Here is a 21,919-nt window from a genome sequence, read left to right on the forward strand (position 1 = left end):
TGTTACTGATGGCAAGGACAGGTCCACGGGCTGTCTGGGCATCGTATCATCCAATGCCCATAGAATGGAGCGAGGGGGTGGCTTCCATCCACATGTGGCCAAGAGACCGATGTGAAGCTCGTCAGTCATCCTCAAGCTGGTCTGAGAATGATACAGGGAAATGGAGCTGTGGAAGATCTTTTTTTTTCTTTATGTTTATGTGCACGTGTCTGTCATGCATGTGCCACATGTGTAGGGAGATCAGAAGGGAGAGCTATATACTCCATGGCTGGAGTTGCTGCCCTATGAGGCTGCTAGGAACCAAATTTAGGTCCTTTAGAAAAACAGCAAGTCGTCTCCTCCTCCTCCTCCTCCTCCTCCTCCTCCTCCTCCTCCTCTCTCTCTCTCTCTCTCTTTTTCTCTTTCTTTTTTTTTTTTTTTTTTTTTTTTTTTTTTGACAGAAGATCGCTCTCTATAGCCCTAACTATCCTGGAACTCACTGTGTAGACTAGGCTGGCCTCNCTCCTCCTCCTCCTCTTCCTCCTCCTCCTCTTCCTCCTCTTCTTCCTCCTCCTTCTTGAATTATTTATTTTATGTATGTGAGCACACTGTAGCTGTCTTCAGGCACACCAGAAGTAGGCATTGGATCCCACCACAGATGGTTGTGAGCCACATGTGGTTGCTGGGAATTGAACTCAGGACTTCTGGAAGAGCAGTCAGTGCTCTTAACTGCTGAGTCATCTCTCCAGCCCCCACAGCAAGTATTCTCAGCTGCTCCACTCCTGACAGAGCCTTTCAATGACCGAGCCATGATTTCAAGCTAGGACCATGGACCTCCCAAATTCATCTGGCCAATTTCCATTCCTGTGGCTCCACTTGTACTTAGAAAACACACGTTCCATCGCACGGCACATGGAACAGTGGAAGTGTCAAGTCCAACTTCGGGCCACAGACGTCTGCCTCTGCACTTGCTCATTTGCTGATCATTCATGCTATTGCGGACCTTCTCCTGGACACCAGAGAAGACACACGGAGTTCACTCTGATGAGGAATCCAACAGCAAACAAGTGGATAGTCACAAGTGAGAGACATGGCCTTGTACCAAAGGCAAGTGACAGGGAGACTTAAGTAAGTGAAAGGGGAGCACAGGGAGTATTGTCATTCAAGGTGTCCCTAGAGGGCTTCTCTGAGGAAGTGACATAGGAGCTGGGCCCTTAATCAAGTCCATGGTATGACTTATAGAGGGCTGGATGGCACAAGGACAAGCTAGGCTTAGTGCTTAGTGGTGACTCAACACACAGTGTGAATGGGGTGTGCCAGAGAGCTGAGGCCAGGTGCAGCGAGGAGGCCTGTGTGTCAGGGTTGTTAGTGCTCAGGAGTGGAGGACACAGCTCCCCCACAGCTATTCTGTTTGTGATCCAGACTGCCCACCGCAGCTACAGCAGAAAGGCCCCCCATCTCCAAGGCGCAGGAGCCTGCAGAAAGAAACCAATCATGCCACTTATCGCCCTGGTTTGAAAAGTAATTGCAGACACATGTGTAAAGGGCAGGGCAATCTTTTCTGCCAATTACGCGCCCTGCTATTAGGCGATTAGAAGCTGGTACAGTGTCGTGAGGGATTAGCCGAGTCTCCTCTGTGACCACCTCTGCATTTCTGCTGCTCCCGAGGGCACACTGCTCCCTCTCTGGAGACCCGGCTCTGCTTGAACAGGTGTGTCCCAAGACAGGTTTGTCCTTTGTGTACAACAGTTTGAAAGGGACCTTCAAGAGACCCTTAGAGAAGGACAGCTGGGAAGTAAGGCTGCAGCGTGACAAACTCTCCTGTCAGCAGCCCCTGGGGGCATCCAGGGTGGCCAGGGTCTCCAAGGTTTGGCTTCTTCTCACGTGCTTTGCTTTGTTCTTTTGGGACTAGGCAGGGCCTTACCCTGAGGTCCAGGGGGGTATGGCACTCACTCCTATAGCCCGGACTGGTCTGGAATACACAGAAATCCTCCTGCCTCAGTCTTTTGAGGGATGGGATGACAGGAGTGGGCAGGTTACTGTGTGAAGCAATTCTGTACTCTCATGCACGAGCTCCCCGTCACAAGCTTGTCCACCTGCCCATTTACAAACTTCTTCACTGATCAATGTGCCCTTTATCCCCAAGCCTGTATTTAACTGAGCTCCTGCTTTCTGCCTGGCACAAAGCTGCTTTTCCAAGTTAACAGTGGAGCCCAGTGGTTAGAGGCTTTCAGACCTGACAGCCCAGACGTCAGATGCCAGCTTAGTCATTACAGCTGCCTTTACACTCCCAGCTTCCTGTCACTTCAGGCCAGAGGCGGGATAGGGTGCTCCATCGCCCTGAGCCCTTCATCTAACCTCCTCTCCCTCCTGCTGGAAAGGACCCTACAGCCTGGCATCCCAGCCACGACCAGGGTCAACTGTGGCAGGAGGAATTGTCTGGCTGGAAGAACAGAGTCAAGGGCAGAGGACTTCTACCAGGGTGTGGCATGGGAGTAAGGGTCAGGGCTTATGAACACAGCTATCAGGCTTGAAGGCTGCTGGGAAGGGAGAAGGTGCTGAGATAAGAGCGGGCTGTCTGGGGGGCCAGTGAGATGTCTCAGCAGGCAAAGTTGCTCAGCATCAAGTCCGATGACCTGGGTTCAGTTCCCCAGAACCCCCGTGGGAGAAGCAAAAGAAGGCATTCTCTCAATTGGCCTATGACTTCGACATGTGCGCTGTGTCACTCATGTGCTCCCCCCAATAGATGAACAAACAAGCAAGCGAGCAAGCAAGCAAACAAACAAAGTGGGCTTTCTAAACTGTGTGCAAAAGATTATGTGGCTGCATATAACTGGCCAAGCCATCCCAGGTCATGGCCTAGCTTGTGACCTTTGGCTTGGGAGCTCTGCGTCCTGTGTCGCCCACAAATGCTCGCGCAGACTTCACACTGTAGGCGGGAGGTCAGTGAGAGGCGCCTGATGAGAAACGCTCAAAAATCCTATCCCTGTTCTCCCCACGCCCTCTCCTGCTTCCCTCTCTGAGGCTGGCTGCCGCCACTGTCTCATCCTGTCTCCTGGTACTCAACGTTTCTTACTGTCCACTGCCACCCTGATGTAAAGGTCTCCAGAGCTGCTGTCTGTGTCTGTCTGGTTCCTTCCTGTATTCGCAGTGCTCCTTCCTGGATAGTACTTGGCACATGTAGGACACAGTCAGTTGTTTGTAAGGATCAATAGGTTGAATGAATGAACCCAGATGTGAATAAGCCAGGTGTTCTCCTATGGGTTTTAGTTATGTTTTGAGTAGGCAGCTTTGAGTAGCTTTCAGCTGCCTGCCTGAGCTCTCAGGGGTTGTGGGACAGGAATGGTGTGCCTTGGTATTATCAACATACATTTTCTGAGCATGGGAGGACTGGTCCCTGAATGATTTAAGTAAAGTGTCCAATGTATGGTTATCTACTCTTACAGTTATTTTTCTGTTGCTGTGATAAAATACTCGAACCAAAAAAACAACATAGGGGTTTATTTGACTAACACTTTGAGGCTCAGGCCATCACTAAGGGAAGTCAGGGCAGGAACTTAAGCAGCAACTGAAGCAGAAACCATGGAAGGATGCTGGTTACTGCCTCCTTCACTGGCTTATATTCAGCTACCTTCCTTATACAGCCCAAGTCTACCTGCCTAGGGAATGGTGCTGCCTATAGTGGGCTGAGCTCTCCCGTATCAACCACTCATCGATACTGTTCCTCATTTATGTGGCAGGACAATGGGATCAAGACAATTCATTGAGAATAATTGATCTACTCTATTTTCCATTCCTAATAAGATCTATCTGTCTCCTCTAGTCCCTTATCCTATACCTAACCTCTGTGGTTCTACAAACTGTAGATTGTTATCATTGACTTAATAACTAATATCCACATATAAGCAAATAGATACCACATTTCTCCAGGTCTATGATACCTCACTCAGAATATTTTTTTTCTAATTCCTTACATTTGCCTGTGGATTTCATGCTTTCATTTTTTTAATTATCTGAATAATGCTTCATTGTGCGATTGTACCCCAGTTTCTTTACCTATCTATATCTGTTGAGGGATATTTAAGGTGTTTTCAACTTCTATTATGAGTAATTTCTATATTGGTTTCTACAAGTTTACACTCCCACTAGCAATGGATCAGTGTTCCCCTCAATTCTACATTCTGGTCAGCATGAACTGTCACCTGTTTTATTGACCTGTCCTATTCTGACAGGTGTAAGATAGAATCTCAAAGTCGTTTTGACTTGCATTTCCCTTGTGGCTAAGAAATGTTGCACATTTCTTTAAGTGTTTAACTTAAATTCAGTCATTTGGATTTCTTCTCTTGAGATTTCTTGGTTTAGAGCTGTACCCCATTTTTAATTGGGCCCTTTGTTTTCTTGATACTTAGTGTTTGAATTCTTTATATATTTTAGATATTAGGCCTCTACCAGATATATAGTTGCTAAAACCTTCCCATTCTGTGGGCTGCCACTTTGTCCAAATGATGGTGTTCTTTGATAACATACATAGGGGTTATACAGAAGTTCTCAGTTTCATGAGGTTCCCATTTATTAATTGTTGATCTTAGTGCCTGTGCTAATGGTGTCCTGTTCAGAATATCTTCTGCTCTATCAACGAGCTCATAACTATTCCCCATTTTCTCTTCTATCAGATTCAATATATCTAGTTTCATGATGAGGTCATTGAAACATTTGGAGTTGAGTTTGGTTCAGAGTTGTAAATATGAGTTTATCTGGATTCTTGTACATTCAGCTGTCCAGTTTGACCAGTACCATTTGTTGTGGATGATGTCTTTTTTTTCTCCTTAGTGTCTATGTCTGGCTTCTTTATCAAAAATCAGATGTCTATAGGGATGTGGATTTTTGCCCGGGTCTTCAATTTGATTCCACAATTGATTTTTAGGAAGTGTTTAATTTCTGTCTTGACTCAGTCTCCATGAGTGTGTAAGCTTTCTGTTATTTCTCTTGTTGGTATCCAGTTTTGATCTGTGGTAGTCCGATAGGATACAGGGTGTTACTTCAATTTTCTCGTTCCCTTTGAGACTTATTTTTATGTCCAAATATGTGGTCAATCTTGGAGACAGCTTCAAAAGGTATATTCTTTTAATTTGGGGTGAGATGTTCTGTAAATATGTGTTAGGTCCATTTGGTTTATAATATCAGTTAGCTGCAACATTTCTCTGTTTAGTTTCTGTCTGGATGGCCTGTCTGCTGGCAGCCTTCCACTATAAGTTAGTGAGGGTCAATGTATGATTTACGACATAGATATAACAGTGTCTCTTTTACAGACTTGGTCATTCTTGTGTTTGCAATGCCTACTTGGTGGCCTTTTCCTTTGATGGGTATGTAGTACTTTCCCCCATCTTTTCGGATTAGTTTTCATATGAAGTCTAGTTTGTCAGATATTGAAATGACTACACCAGCTTGCATCTTAGGTTCGTTTGCTTGGAATATCTACTTCTATCCTTTTACCTTGAGGTGATATTTATCCTTGATGTTAAGGTGTGTTTCTTGGATGAAGCAAAAAGATGATGGGCTTGCTATAGTAGGGTTGTTGGACTCTGGCGGAAACATATTGTCCTGGTTGTTATTGACTGTGGTTTTTCTGCTGGGATCTAGACATCTGGGTTTGGAAATATTATAGTTACAGGTGTTGCTATCTGATCTTTTCTTGTTCCTTGGTTTCTCTTGCCATCTCTAGTGAGTGTGGTATCTGTATGGTGCCTAGTAGGAAATTCTTCTGGGATTCTGATAAGTGTGGCTACTCAGGGTTCTGGGTAAAATGTGTTTCTAGGTACTGGGCGCTGACACTAAGGAATAAGGATTGGCTGAGTGTTGCTGAGGGCATCCATAAGAGGGAGAAAAGTTGAATGTTCCACCAGGATCTGCTTAGCTCCCTGGTCATGAGGGCAGAAAATGAGGAGAGATGCAGACGGCTGTCTACAACAGTGCTGGGGATGAGACTGGGGGATTGGGCTTGGAGGGAGAGGTGAAGAGCTGCTGTTAGCCTAACTGTTTCACTGGATAAAGTGCCCTGTGGGATCTTAGGGAATGGCTGCTGGAGCTGGGGTCTGGAATAAGGCAATGAGCATGGGGAAGGAGGATTGGAGGGTTAGCATCGTTATGATCTGCTGCCGATGGGGGTGGAGAGGAAAGGGAGCCCATGGCAGGGAGTCTGTTACAGAGCTGGCCATGGGACAAGGTCTGCAGTTCGCCTTCCTGCCTCCCTGTCTCCCTGCCTCCCTGGCTGGAGCCCCATTTTTGAATTTTGAAAGAGGGTGTTACTAAGTGGCTTTGAGTTTAAGATTCCCCTGCTGTAATCACCATGGCTACAGGCTTATACTATCAGGCCGGGTTGAAATAATTAAATAATAATAATAATAATAATAAAATCAAATATGACAATATTTTAAATAAAAACAATAAACCAGTAAATTTAAAGACAAAACAATTAGGCTCTTGATTAGTTCTTGGGCAACGGTCCTTATTATTTCCCCAGTTATTCCCACCATGTGGTACAGTTCTTGGCAGGTAGCCAGTGCTCAACAGTGATGAGCTAAGTCGCTTGCTTGGCCCGGCTCTGGTGAGTGCCAGAGTGGAATCTGACTCTAAGGGGAGTCAGAGAAAGGGAGGGTTGCGGCTTCCAGGGGAGGTGTGGTCTTCATGGCTGCACAGAGAGGCTGCAGAGGCAGTTCAGCATCCAGGGGTTCAGACCTGTAAGCTAACACCATTAGGTCCCTTCACCCAGGGAAGGTTGGCTGGTCACAGTCCACAGTCGCCAGTGGAGGGAAGTCAGTGTGTTTAGCACAGAGCTGGCAAGGACCCAAGAAGGGGAGCCTGAGTATGAAGGGTTTGGGTAGTGCCTTATGTTTAATGAATGTCCCAGCTCTCCTAACTGTTTTTGATGTGTGAATTTATTCACTAATGCCCAGACATTACATGGGAGACCTGTGTGAGCTCAGAGCTAAGGCTGTGGGAGAAAACTGGAGCTGGTTCCTCGATTCAGAAGACTCCAGAGGGACACCTGTAAAAGGATGGCTTGTGCTCAGTGCATTTCTGAGAGGATCTAGGGGGGAAGGGGGTGACAGGTGAGCTTCTAAATGGTGATCTATGGCCACCAAGTGGACTTACATGTGGGAGAGGGGAGGGGGAGACCTGGAAGGAAGCAGGAGGTGAAGGGTACTGAAGACAATGCAATCTCCCAGGAGATAGAGAGACCCCAGGGGGGGCTCTGTGTGGTTGGAGATTGAGCCTTCACTGGGGGAGAGTGAAACTGGTGGAATATCTCCCCACCCCCATCCCCCACCCCGGCTTAGTGTTTCCTGCCAAGATAGAGGTTTGGATTGGAATATTAGGGCCTCAAGCTGTCATTGGAAGGTGTGTGCAAGTGTGTGTGTGCATGTGTGTGTATGTGTATGCACCTGAGCACATGTGTGTGTGCATGTGAGTGTGTGAATGTGTGTGTGCACCTGAGCACATGTGTGTGTGTGTGTGTGTGTGTGTGTGTGCGCAGGTAGAGGCCAGGGGTTGACATCCTGTGTCTCTCCATACTGTTCTCAACCTTATTATTTGAGACAGAGGTCAAAGGTCACTGATTCAGTTGTTCTGGTTGACCAGAGAACTCCAGGGACCACCAGCCTGTCCCTCCCCAATACCAGTGATATGCTACACCCATGCACCACAATGCTCAGCTGTTATGTGGCTCCTGGGGACTTGAACTGGGGTCCTTGTGTTTTACACTTGACTGACTGAGGACTCTCTTCCCTGCTGCCTTCCCCTCCACCCTGGAAAGATCTTACTGATACTAGAGAATCCAGGGATGAATTTCTTCTTATTTACTTCCTGAAAGAAGTAAGGCCTGAGTCGAGACAGACACTGAGCACTTACTGGTCGAATTAAGAATCACTCTGGTGGGAATATAGAAGCCAGACTTGGGAGCTGGATCTTGGCATACTGTAAGTCAATTACTTTGACTCTGGAAAAATCTCTGCTTTTAATTATAACTAGATTCCTGTTATCAAAACAATTTTTTTGAATGAGTGAATGAGTGAATGAGTAAATGAATGTCTTTCCTTGTTAAGAGAGGATGACTTAGGAGCCTGCAAGCTATTTATTCAGAATAAGAGTTAGGGAAGTCCCAGAAAACATAAGCATTTAAACTCCTAAATAATAAGAACGGGGCCAGAGGCATCTTCTGGAAGTATGCTGAGTCCTGCCTGTCCCCCACTGGGCTCTATGACAAGCTATGAGAATACTTTGTCTTCAATCCTGACATTGTGGGCTCCAGAGTCCCTTGGGGACAAACAGCAAATCAATAGATTCATTACATGTACAAGAACCTGGCACTTGGAAGAGGTTTGAGATGAATTCCTGACCTGTCAAGGCAGGGAAAGTCACAGTGAAGGCACTCCACCCTACCCTGCTCAGCCTTGCCCCTGCTCGCCCCATCCTCTCAATTCACCTTGGGAAAGGGTACCCTCACTTTATCCAGGGCCTGTCCCACAGTCCATTAGACCTTGTGTGTTCAGCAGGGTCTTCCAGGACCTGGTATCAGCTATTAAAATGTGCACACTTATTTCTGGACAGATCTTCTTTTTATTATTTTTTTTTTTTTTATTTTTTGACTGGGTGGTTTCTTGGCAGACCCTGGCCATTTTCTTTCTTAGACTGTATTTATTTCTTAAACTGTTATTTCTTAAGCCCATTTACTTCTTAAACGGTGAAGTCCTGCATGCTTATGGTGAACCAACCATAGAACAGTGAGCACTAGCAGACCGCTCTCTGCATCCAGTGAGGGAAGCACCCCAGGAAGAGAAGCCACAACAAGGAACCTGGTGGTAGAGGATGAAAGGAGCAGAGCGGTGAAGAATAGGCATGGGGGGAGGCAGATGAGCCTACCACATGTGAGCTGACAAAAGAAAGGCCTTTCTCTGCAGAGATGACCTACAGATGGGCCCAAGGGTCAAAGACATGCGGGGGGAGGAGTCTACTTGGCAGAGACTGGTATGCACAGGGACCCACCCACCTTTAGGGGAGAGCTTAGCTTGTTTCATGACTTGCTGACTGATAGTGGAATACAGCCAGCAAAGGGCAGAGGGAAAAATGAAGGAAATTGGGGAAGGGAGATAGGAGGTAGCTTTGTATAGACCATCTCTCCTTTCCCATCATGCACTCTGTGAGAAGTTCATGGCCTCCTTAATTAAGACATGCTCACTCTTAGACTGGCTGGCCAGCAAATTTCTGGGGTTCCCCAACCCAAGCACTGGAATTCCAATTGCACAAGGCCATTCCTGGCTTTTATTTATTTATTTATTTATTTATTTATTTATTTGGAGAGCGTTAGGTATCTGAACTTGGGGCCATTCCTGGCTTTTATTTATTTATTTATTTATGTATTTATGTATGTATGTATTTATTTATTTATTTATTTGGAGAGCACTAGGTATCTGAACTTGGGTCCTCATGCTTAGGAGACTAGCACTTTACCCACTGAACCATCTCCCCAATGCGGGAATCCTTCAGTGAACACAGTGTAAGAAACACTACCAGGCAGACGGCTGCCTAGACACCAAAGGTGTAGTGTAATGTAGTGTAGGTGAAGGTAGCCCTTCAGCAGGGACAAGCAAAGATCATCTCTTTCCTGGCTGCTGAATGTCTGCTGCGTGCCAGGCCATGTACAGGCAACAGCAGACTCTGACCTAAGGTACGCTGCATGTGAGCCATTTCAAACCTACAGAGGCTGGGGTAAGAAACAAAGTGTCTGGAGCTTGCCTCTTCTGGCGCTCGCTCCCTCAGTTAAATCCCCGGCAGCTGCCACACATTCAGAGCCATTAAAACGTAGTTTTCTGTGCTTAACTTGCTTCCGCAGATTAACTTTCCCCCACGCGTAACAGTGGCCCTGACCTTGGTCTATTCCTAAAAGACGGGCAGACACCATTAGCTGGGTGGGTTTTCCTTCTGTGGGAACAGCAGCTTATCTCCAGAGGCACTGGCAGATTTGGATTACATTGCAAATGAATGCAATGGCTGCAAATGTTCAGGGATCCGCACTGCATTGTAAATAAATTTTCCCTAGTAATTGTCAGAATGGTGGCCTTACAATCCTTTTGGGGGAGGGAAATTGCCGCACCGTTCAAAGCAGAACCAGGAGATTTGCCTTGGAGGAGGCAGGGAGCCAGGATTAGTTGGGTGAAAGGAGAGGGCCACTGGGTACCTTGAGACATTGTTGAGGACTTGGATTTGTGATTATTAAGAACATTAATTACGGGATCTGCTCATGTAAATGTCTATGCCAAAAAAAAAAAAAAAAGTGAGTTCGTTTTTTTCAGCCTTACCCTGAGCAGAGTACAGTCTAAAGAATGGTGTTTGGATTAGTTATTTTTATACAGTTGTGATTCTAAAACAAAGACGAAAAATCTTGGCAGGAACAAGTTACAGGGAGAAGGGATCCTTTGGGCCCGAGGTTTCAGAAGCTAGGATTCTGTGTACCATGGCAGCTTGGGTGACTCTGCCCCTAGTGGTGGGAGCTTGTCTTGCAGCTTGCTCACTTGAAGGATCAGCAAGCAGGACGTTCAGAGGACCATTGGATTGGGCTATTAACGCTAAAAGAAAGGCTCAGCCAGTGATGGTGATCGACCTACACTAGCTTTGCCTCTTACCCCAAAGGCTCCACAGCTTTCCACAACAAAACTATCAGCTAAGAACCAAGTATCCAAACACAGAAGTCTGTGCCGGGGACAGTCCACATTCAAACTACAGCAGATTCTGCTACGCATCAGTGTTTTGTGTCTGAATAACAAAAAGTCCCAGCTTTCTTGTCGGCCTCATCATGGTAAGCGTTGCATTGTACATATTCATGGGAGACCGGGTCTTGGTGGATCCGAACTGAGCCACCCAGAGGGACTGGTAGTGCTTTATCTGGGCTGAACTGGGGCTGGCTTAGCATCACAGGTTTCTCGTCTTGTTGGAGCAGCCGATAGCTAGGACACAAGTGCAGTTTTCATGCAGATGGCAGTTGTGTAGGACAGTGTGCTGGCTACTTTCAATTGTTAATACAACCTAAACCACCTGAGAGGACTCTCATGAGGGATTGTCTATCTAGATCTGGTTGGCCTGTGGACCTGTCTTTGGGGGATTGTCTTAATTGTCTTAATTGATAAGGGATGACCCAGCCTGAATGTGAGTACCATTCCTAGGTTTGGGGCTGAGCAGGTAGCCGAGCACGGGGGGGGGGGGGCACTGCTCACTGGGCATGCGCACTAGGCATGCATGCTGCTCTTGGCCGTGGGTGTCACGTGACTAGCTTTTCAAGCTCCCTGTTGTCTTAGTTTGATGGGCTGTAACCTGGAGCAGAAACAATCCCCTTTCTTCTCTAAGTTGCTTTTTCTCAGGGTGATTTATCAGTGACAGCATTCCTGCGGCCCAGAAACTGCCTGCCTGCCTCCTCTACCTCATTGTCCCCGACAACCTACCCACAGCCACAAGGACAGAATCACGGGCATGGAAGTTCGCTGGTCATTCCACCTGTGATAGGGCAGGATCCGGTGCAGGGATCGGTGAGGACTAGGCATAGCTGCTCTACTGTGTGAGGAAGACCTGTGTGCCAGACGCTGTGCCAGACTCAGGGGAGGCTGCCAGGCCATCCGGCCCCACTCAGGCCGCTAAGCATCCCAAGACAAAGAGTTCAGGCTGTTGTTGTCGTCTTCTAACCAGTCAGCCACAAGAGCTTTCAACAAAGTCTGTCCTGGCTTCAATCAGATGTAAGAAGTGATGTAAAACGGGAGTGAGAAATTGAACTCCTCCTTTGAGCAGCTTGAACGAGGCCTCCCCTGGCAACGGAATTGAGGCTGACATTTAATCAGGACCCCCAAGTAGCTTGGCCTCTTCTGTTGCCATCCGCTGGTCACTAACCCTTTCTTCAAATGTCCCCTTTCCCTGTTTCCCCTTTGTTCTAGCTCAGAGGTCCCCTTCAGGAGACTAGATGTGTCAGGCTAGGAGCTGTACTTTAGGGACCTTGGGAACATTAGAAGTCTTGTCTCAGGGCATGCCTAGTAAGTAAATAAATGCACACACACACACACACACACACACACACATGCACGCACGCACTTGCACTCGCACTCGCACTCGCACATGCCTGCCCCACAGGGACTAATACTTCACAGTTCACCTAGTTGGGACCGTGAGGAATCAACTTCATGTTCCTTTCAAAGCCAGTGTGCTATTATGAACAATATTTTGATTTTATTTATTTTTCAGTCTGACAGTGGCAGGGGACCTAATGGTGCTAAGCTCCTCCCACCCCTCACCATTCTCCCATCACCATCCACACCTCCCCACCCCCACCCTCAACCCCACCCCCCAGTGACTTGTGCTTCTTCAAGACTCACAAGCCTCCTGTAGTAACCTGTAACAGGGTTATACCTTCCCTCTCAGAATCAGTTTCCTAATCCCCCGAACCTCGCCACTCTCCCTGCTGCCTAGCTCAGTGGACCCTTCACAGGGGTCAACCGAGACCATCAGAAAACGCAGATATTTACATTTTGATTCACAACAGCAGCCACATTACAGTTTTAAAGTAGCGATGAAATAATTTGGGGGTCGAGGATCACCACAACTTGAGGAACTGTGTTAAGGGGTCGCAGCATGAGGAAGGTTTGGCCTCGCTCCATGACTTGTCTTCAGTAGACTCTTTCTGAGCGGTTTGCAGTAACTGAATGTATTATCAGTGAGCTATGCAAGACTCTCTAGAGTGGTGGTTCCTGCACATGCTTTCTGTGTGGTAAAGTACAGAATGTAGAGCCTCCTCCCCAGAGTCTCCAAACTAGGTGTGGGGAAGACATCCGAAATTTTACCTTTCTGGTATGACTGTCTCTGGTCCACATCCATGCTCTGAGAGCCACTGCGTTGCTGAACTGATCTGTTCTGGTTCTAGGTGAAGATATAACCCCAGCCACTGACTTGAGATAAGGGAGACACCTAGAGGGAGCTTTAATGGTTTTTCAGTCAGAGGTTAAGGTTAAGGTTGATGTCTGAATGCCCACTGTTGTAAGGAAGGAAGGAGTCCCACAGGCACTGGCCCATTTAGCTGAGGAAACCCAATATCCCTCATTAGTCACTTGTTGCTGTGATAAAATACTATGTCTAAAAGCAACTTATGGGAGAGAGTTTATTTTAGCTTATGGCTCCATAGAGACAGGAGTCCTTCATGCCAGGGAGGGATGGGAGCAGGGAGCAGAAAGCTGAGCCATCACTTCTTCAACGGCATGCAGAGTGAACTGGAAATGTGTGTGTGTGTGTGTGTGTGTGTGTGTTGGGGGGGTACAAGGGGCGCATTCCTCCTGTCTTATCCCTCTGTGTGGCTCTTGCTGAGGAGAGTCAAGAGGATGCTGTACCCCAAGTGTCCTCCACAGATCTCCAAACACCTACATGCTCACCCCAGCGAGCTTGCCTACACATGCTGTTTCAAGGTTTAGGAGAGATCACAGGGAAAGTGTGTGTAGTGGTTTTTTTTACTGTCAAGTCTACACGAGCTAGAGCCAGGAAGAGGGAGTCTCAATGGAGGGATCGCCTCCATCAGATTGGTGCGTGGTCATCTCTGTGAGGCATTTTCTTGTTTGCTAATTGATATAGGATGGCCCACTCTACTGTGACCAGCGCATCCTTGGTCTGGAAGGTCTTCACTATGTAAGAAAGCTAGCTCAATAGGGGCCACGAAGACAATGAACGAAAGCCATGGTTTCTGTACTCCGTCGTCTCTGCTTCAGTTCCTACCTCTAGGTTTCTGCCTCGAGTCCCTTTCCTGGCTCCCTTCAACAATGACTGTAACAGGTAAGATGAAAGAGCCCCTTTCCTCCCTAAAGTCAGTTTTTGTTGGAGTGCACCACCATCACAGATGCAGAAAACAAAAACAAAAACAAAAACAAACAAATAAAAACCTTGTTAGCTACCTTTCACGTCCTATCATCACGTCCTGTCATCAAATACTTTCTGGCAAGCAGTAGCTTGAGAGAGGAGAGGTTGGCTCAGGTTTGTTCTTGAGGGTAGAGGTGGCCACAGGTGATCTGTGGTGATGGTGGAAGCAAATGATAGCCATTTGTTCATCTTAGTGAAGTAAACACCACCACCACCACCACCATCATCATCATTAACAACAACAACAAAGAAAAAAAATCCAAAAAAAAAAAAATCCCCAAAAAACAAAAAAACAAAACCCAGAGGTAGGACAGGAAGTGTCCACCTGTCTATCAACCTCAGGGCCTGTGTCCACCAGAGATGCATTTCATCCAGCCAGGCCTCACATTCTAAGGGTTCCATCACCTTTGGAAGCGGCACCAGCAGCTGGAGACCATGCATTTAAACAGGTGATCTGGTGGGAGTCATGAGTTCATCCATCCCTCACCTATACCCAGAGCTTGGCTAGCCTGCCATTGTTTCTTGTTCCCCACCAGTCCCACGGCAGAGCCAAGTTCAAGGTAGAGCAGGAGATGCTGGTTGGAGTGAGATATTGAGTGTCACCGAGGGCTCTGAAGAAGTCTGGAAGGGGGTTCTGGCTTAGGAAAAGTGGGTGCTTCCCTGACTTATAAGAGACCTGAAGGATCGTGTGCCCTCTTAGGCTGGCAGCATGGTTAGCATTAAGACTCATTGGCTAGTGTATAGCATAGACTTCCTTCCATTCTGTCCTCATATGTCCATTATATCCAGCAGCCTCCAGTCACTCTGAGCTGTCTCTTCTCATAGAAGCGCCTATTTATTTTGCCATTGTTCTGTTACCCACAATGGCCCAGGCAAAACTTGAAAAATGTATCTTGGCTATACTGTTCACCTATTGCTATCATGTATCTGCATGTGCGAATGCATACACATATCCCATGTGCCTGTGCACATACACACAAGCACGTACACATGCACAGCCATTTCTTCACTCTGGAATGTATTCAGACACATCATCAAAGCAGAAGAAATAGTCCCAACCCCTGGCACCCACAGGAGGCAGCTGCTGGCTGTTAGATGATCTGTCACTTCTCCGGCCAAGTTGAAGTCCCTTGAAAGGGTCTAAAGGCATGGGTCTAAGACAGTTTTCCATCTGCTACAGTGGTTGCTGGCATAGAGGAGGCAGAGTGGGGACAGGTAGAGAGCTGTAGCTCTCAGGACTGGGCAGTATTGGTCACCATTGATCCATCCATCAGTGGAAAGTTGCCCATTAGGGACCCAAAAGGAAAACAAACAGAACCATACAAACAAAAGGAAAAAAAAATAGATTTTTCTCTTTAGAAGCCTTTTATCATCAGAAGGAAATGATTTATTTTCTGTCTTGGTTGAACAAAACTCCATCCCATGTTTTATGACCAAATCACATTTTCTGAGTATGAACAGGGATGAGGGGAAAAGGGGACCAAATCATATTTGGGTTTTGCAGCCATTCTTGGAGTGTAACGATGTTAGGAGTCCCATTCTAGTGAATGGAAATTGAGACTTAGAGTGTCAAAGCTACTAGTTCGACGCAGGTGGATCCTGCAGGACCCATCCCAGCCCTTAGCCTGCTGGTAAGACTCTTCCAACCATTTTAAGCTTAGAGAGCCAGAGTCCTCAAGTGTTGTTAGGAACACCTCAAGGCTTGAGAACACAACTCTTCCCAGCATTGGTGAGTGAGTTTGTAGAGAGTAAGGAACAGGCATCCTTAGAGCCAAAACCCGGCTGGAGCTTTCCTTCTGGAGAAACCCAGGGATGCTGGTGTGGGATGGTCAAGATCCCAATTCACAAGCTGCCTCTGTCTTTGCTGAGACCATCAAACCTGCAGGGACATCTGTGTCCTAGACCATCACCTCAGCTATGTATGTGTGTGATGGATTTGAGATCAGACTAGAGAACTGCCCTTGGCCAAGCCAAATCATCTCGCTCATGACTTGGGGGGTGGGGGTGGGGGGTGGGACATATATCTAACTACTGGCTTAATTAGGACAAAAAAAAAACACTAACCAAACAAACCATAGACCTGGGGCTCTATCATGGGATCTGATGCCCCCTTCTGGTGTGTCTGAAGATAGTGACAGTGTACTCATGTACATAAAATAAATAAATCTAAAAACAAAACAAACCAGTAAACCTCTAAGACCATTGGGGTCAAGTCTGAAGGTCTGTTCTAAGCTGGGGGCTCTGAGATGGACAGAGCCTCTGTTGTGATGCACCTTCTTCACATCTGTTTCTACACTGTCTTCCTGCAGACGTTTACCTGAGAATACTCCCCAGTAAAGGCACTTTGCACAAATGCTCCTGATCCCTATTACCAGGGAAACCAACCGACCTGTCTGACAGTGGCCATGAAACAAACACCCCAGCCTTGCAGTGACACATGCCACTCTCAATCACAGCTCCTTGGCTAGATTGGGTCACGTGCTACACCCCAATTGGAAACAAGTCTAGCCCTGACATTTACTTAGAAGGCGGAAGACTAGATACATTTTGCGAGAGACACTAAGGATGATGGATTGGGGTGAGCGCTTGAAGGCTGACCAAAGTATAAAGGCAGGACACCATCTGTCACTAAGGGCACCTAGGACCCTTTCTACTTCCCTGAGCAGAGCTGTTATGAAGATAAGGGAAGACCTTCCTCTTCTACCAGTGCACTGTCACCTTGATTTCCCATCCTCTGAGCTGAGCTGTCCTCCCTTTCTGTCTCCTTGTCTATATTTGCTAACCTCTATTCTCAGGGTAGCTGGCCCCTGGTTAACCAGTTGACCGTTTTCCTGGAATAGAGACTAACAGAGAGATTTCAGATGTCTTTATTTGGATCTCTGTAGACTCCGAGCAGCAATGTGGACATTGTTTTCTATACACATGGCTCTCACACTATCCTTTATGGTATGTCATCCACTAAAGGACATGTTTATGAAATTCTCAGGGCAGGTGGCGCTGTTTAGGCGATCAGATGAGAACAGATGAGACAATAGTTTCCTCTGTATTGTCTGTGGGCTCTCTGGATGGCACTGCTGTCTGTAGTGTGTGCAGCTGGCTAAAACAACCAAGCCCCAGACATGAAAGCATTGTCACGAAGGCCCTGGGGGTGGGGGTGGGGAATCACATGCAGTGGCCTTATGGCCGAGGGGCAGACAAGGGAGCAATTTTAGAAAGCATATCAGTTTGAATGTGTGAGGTGCTCACTCAATGAGGTGCCACTGAATCTGCAGTGTGACCTTAGGAGTTTTAGCCAGGAGACAAATGGAGGCACAGAGTCTAAGCAACTTGCTCTGAATAAAGAGCTGGGATGTCAGCAGTCTTAGTTCAGTTCCAGACTCTGGGGTCCTCACCTTCTGCTAGTTCTTGATTGACTTAGCGATCTGCTCTTTAATACATACCAGTCACTGTCTCATCATCCCAGACCCTGTGCTGGCAGTTGAAATATTTCCGAAACCCATTGGAAGAACATAGCCTATTGCTCAGTGTCTCCCTATAACAGATGCCACGTGATACATTGATACCAGTATTGAATGCAACTTATATATATTTTCTTTACTTTCTTTTTTAATTTTCTTTTATTTTTTGTTTCTTAGTTTTTTTATTTTTATTTATTTATTTATTTATTTATTTATTTTTTTGAGACAGGGTTTCTCTGTATAGTCCTGGAGATCCTGTAACTCACTCTGTAGACCAGGCTGGCCTCGAACTCAGAAATCCGCCTGCCTCTGCCTCCCAAGTGCTGGCATTAAAGGCATGTGCCACCACTGCCCTGCTACTTATACACATTTTCTACAACAAAAAATGATGTCATTCATTTTTTTTTCATATTGCCTTGGCCACTAGGAAGCTCATTTGTCCAAATCATAGCAAATCACTTGTAGTTGGAAGTTAGCGTTTTTTAGTTTTCTGAACTTTTCTTGCGGCCCAAGTTTTCTATCTCAGTTGGATAAATGCCTTTTTATTGTAAAACCCATAAGTCCTCTCAGGAAGAAGGCTGCACGAAAATAAGGACTTTACTGCCTTAGCTTTAGATCTCTGCAAGGGAAGAATCGCCTTACATGTCCCTGTTTCTCTAATCTCCAACACTCCCCAACTCTAGGATTCCTTGAGCCATGGCTAGCACTGTTGCAAGCCCTTGGGAATAGCTCAGGGACTTGGAAAGGTCACATCCACCGGGAGAAAAAAAACAGAATTTGCTCAAGCCATGCCCCTGGCTTTGGTGCTAGGTTCACGCTTGTGGAGTGTCAGCCAGTCCCACCCTCACCTGAGCAGTTAATAAAATCTATTGCTCCTTGATGGATTTTTTCCTGCAAGCTAGAATTGATCTGTCCTCTCTGTGATTTGTGGTGATGGCAGAAAAACACCAAACACCACACCGGTGGCTGAGCCACTTTGGGGGCGAGTGAGGGAGGGGGGCTTGCGGGTGGGGGGGTGGAGGGGGGAGAGGGCGAACGAAAAACAAAGCCAAAGAAATCTACCAGCAAGGTTTTGCGGGCATAGAGGGCTGGGGCTTCGGGGGTCATTTTTTGTGATTTATTGGGAATAAAGTGGATCTTATTAACATTTTAATAAAGAGAATCTTTTTTTTTTTTTTTGCAATGTGTTAGAAGTGGCTGCTGGTCCCGGGTGCAATTTCCCAGTTCTTAGGGAAAGTGGAATCAGCTGGCATTGCCCAGCCTGATTTGTGAGGCTGGGTACCAGGAGTAAAAAAAAAAAAAAAAGCCAACGTGCCGCCTCCTTGCTCGGAGGGGGCTCTCTCCCTGCGAGGTGCTCGCCCCTATCTGCCATGCAAAACGAGGGAGCGTTATGAAGGAATCCGTCTTGTAAAGCCATTGGTCCTGGTCATCAGCCGCTACCCAATGCTTTCGCGATGCTGCCGCTGATCTATTTGGGAAGTTGGCTGGCTGGCGAGGCAGAGCCTCTCCTCAAAGGCTGGCTCCCACGGAAAATATGCTCAGTGCAGCCGCGTGTGTGAATGCAAACGCCGCCAGGCGCTTCTTCTAGTCGGGCAAGATGCAGCCGAGAACTCCGCTCACCCTGTGCGTCCTGCTGTCCCAGGTAGGGAATGTGAGCCGCAGTCAGCGCGCTCCCATCAGATTTCTGCATTCAGATCGCCCTGCTTGGTGATGGCCAGGAGCAATCGGAGGGTCGCGGGGCTTCTGCTAGCCGCCGTGCAGATAGACCCGGCTAGCTCAGATGCGAGGTCACCCTCAGCTCCGATCCTAGAGGAGCCTGGCTCCTCTTGCCGGCTAGTGTGTGTGTGTGTGTGTGTGTGTGTGTGTGTGTGTGTGTGTAAGCTCATTCTGGGGAGGACAGAGCCTTTTTGCAAGCAAAGGCGACATCCTGGCTGACATCAAGTGGGGTAACTTTGGTTCGCCTCCTCCAGAGGTTTATGCATCGGATACACACTCCTTTGAGGCGACTCCTTGGGATTGTGCTTGCCCCGTAGCCCAGTGCCTTAGCCTGGGGGGTGGGGGGTGGGAAGGGGGAAGAGCCATTCAGTTCAGCCGGCTTCCGGGCTGGGAGAAGCCGGAGCTGGCATCACTGACTTGCCGGGGTGCTCGTCCTCTCTTCGCCCAGCTCGGCTGGCGAGCTGCAAGGCACCTCCCGCCAGCGGATCTCCGCAGCCCGGCTGCTGCTGTCTTTCAAAGCAAGGCGCCCGCCGCTCCCGCTTTGGGGTCTTCCAGCTCTCCAGCTCCAGGCTCAAAGGGGCCTGAGCACGGTCCCTTCTCCATAGCACAGGCCCACTACCCCCAGCCCCTTGGGCCCCCATTGTCCAGACAGCTGGAGCTGCTGCCCGAGCCCAGGCTGCAGCCTCTGTTGTCTTCCCCGGGCGGGCGGGTGGCGCTGAGCACAAGGAAAAGTTCAAGCTTCCTCACCAGGCTACAGCTGCCTGGCGGATAACCCTCCAGATCCTTGCGGTGCCAGGGCAGGGTTGGGAGAGCAGGAGAGGCATGTTGGAGCTTTCTTCAGCCCGGCTGAAGCTCGCGGATCCCTGGAAGTTTGGGTGTAGGAAAGCAATACTTAGGGGACAAGCCAGAGGCACTGGAGGCTGAGGGGGCACGCCCAGCTCTCCTCTAAGGACTGAAGCTCCAGGAAGCATACTGGCATACTGGCTCGGTCCCTCCTTGTCCTTTTAGGCAGCCTCTGGGACCCAGAGTTGGCAGTCTACAAGTGGGTAGTTGCAGAAGTGCAGGGCCATGCAGAGAGAACGGGGAGGGGGGAGGGACGGGGGGGGGGGACGGGAATGCCTGAGGCATGGGTGTTGAGTTTCTGGGCAGGATTCTTGGGTGCCAGTGGAAGAGGCACGGGTTTGTGCATGAAGTGGGAAACTGGAGAGAAAGTCAGGGTTCTGTAGGAAGCCTTGTAAGGGGAGATGGCTGCTGGAGGGGAGCCGGCACCCCAGAAATGCAATGACCATAGAAACGACCCATGGGTGTGTGTGTGTGTGTGTGTGTGTGACCCTGCCAGGACCCCGAGTGAGAAAGAGTCAGATGCTCCCTGCTGGGCAGGCTCTCCTGTCCTGACTTCTGACATCTCTGTCAGTGGACACACAGTGTCCTGGGGTACACACAGTTGTTGCTCTTTTCTATTAGAGGGTTTCTAGCTGATTCTCTAGGGCCCTGCAAAGGATCCCATGGTTGCTTTGGAAGCAGCTCCCCACCTCTCCAGGGCTCGAACTATCCCTAAGGCAGAGAAGGTTGTGTGCCTCTTAAGTTAGCAAGGTGGGGCAGAGCACACCTGGGTAGAAAGATCCAGACAGATCCTTCCTGTCCTCTACTGCTAGTAGACCCACCATGGGCAAGTTGTTCACCCTAGCTGAGCTTCCAGGCTCTCCACAGTAGAAGAATCTATTACCATCAGCAGCCTTGGACCTGCTGAGTGAACCAGGCAGCGTGCAACAGGCAGCCCTAGGCAGTGTATTTCACAAGTCCCGCCTCTCTGGGAGCGGTTGGCATCTGGGGCATGGACTCCTGCCTTCCCCAGGATGTTTCTAGTTCTCCTGTCTTAGTATGTATTAGGTTCCAGGGCTCATTCAAACGGATGCTTTTCTATGAGCAAAGCAGACTGGGCGGGGGGGGGGGGAAGAGCTCCAGAGAGCCTGCCAGGGGGGCTTAGGGGTTTCCTACTGGGCACCTCTGCAGAGCAACTGGGCTGTCTTCTCCTCCTGCAGGGCTGGCTGGCAAAGGTGGCTTTGAAAGCCCACTCAGTTGCTTCTGAACTGGAAATAAATGGCCAGCCCTGGGGGGGTGGGGGGGTTAGCTCTCACTTTGATTGTCTTGCATAATCAGAGCGCTCATCTGCATGAAGATAGTGACTGTTGTTCTCCGGCTGAGGCACCTGGAGGAGAAATCGTCTCCACCCTGTGCAAGGTGCTGCGGGAGTTCACCAACAAGAGGCTTAAATGCAGGGGGATAGTGGTGTGGGTCTTTGTGCCTTCAAGAAAAATGAACGTGTGTGTGTGTGGGGGGGGGGTGTCTCAGTGCCTTTGAGTCAACAAGCCCAACCCAAACTTTTCTGAGGCAGAAAGGAAACAGAGGAAAGACAAAAACAATGTGAGAAAGCGAATTACTCACTGCCCCGCGGAGCTAGGGCAAGCCTGTGTGTGTTTTTCCACGCAGTCAAACGTACAGCAGGCACTGGGCCCAGCTTGGAAGCTATCAGCCTCTGGCTGCTCATTGGCAGACTCACCACCTTCCACACTTGCATGCATTGGGGGTGAGGTAGGCTGGGGGTGGGGTGGGGGTGGGGGGTTCTAAACAATAAGGACTGGAAGACCTTTTTTTCTCTCCCCCTGGGTGTTCTGGGAAAACCTGTCCCGGAAGCAGCAGCTGGAATTTGGGCACTGACCCGAATGAGCAGAAGTGTGAGTTAGAAATTCCACTGTGGTAGGGATTGCCCACTCCTGGGAGGGAGCACTTCCACCCAGCCCAGCTTCGCACAATGCATGAGCAATCCCCCA

General features: G+C 48.4%; 1 protein-coding gene across 1 annotated transcript in view; it reads left to right on the forward strand.

Moving 5' to 3' along the window:
- The first annotated feature begins 18,726 nt into the window (after positions 1 to 18,726).
- Cdh13 (cadherin 13) overlaps positions 18,727 to 21,919 on the forward strand; it is a 1,027,905-nt gene continuing 1,024,712 nt past the window's right edge. The window contains exon 1 of the mRNA XM_021220018.2: positions 18,727 to 19,014. Within this exon, the coding sequence (XP_021075677.1) occupies positions 18,970 to 19,014 (45 nt within the window). The 5' untranslated portion in view covers positions 18,727 to 18,969. The remainder of the gene's footprint in view (positions 19,015 to 21,919) is intronic.

The sequence above is a fragment of the Mus pahari genome, chromosome 20, assembly GCF_900095145.1.
Source record: "Mus pahari chromosome 20, PAHARI_EIJ_v1.1, whole genome shotgun sequence".
Taxonomy (NCBI): Eukaryota; Metazoa; Chordata; class Mammalia; order Rodentia; family Muridae; genus Mus; species Mus pahari.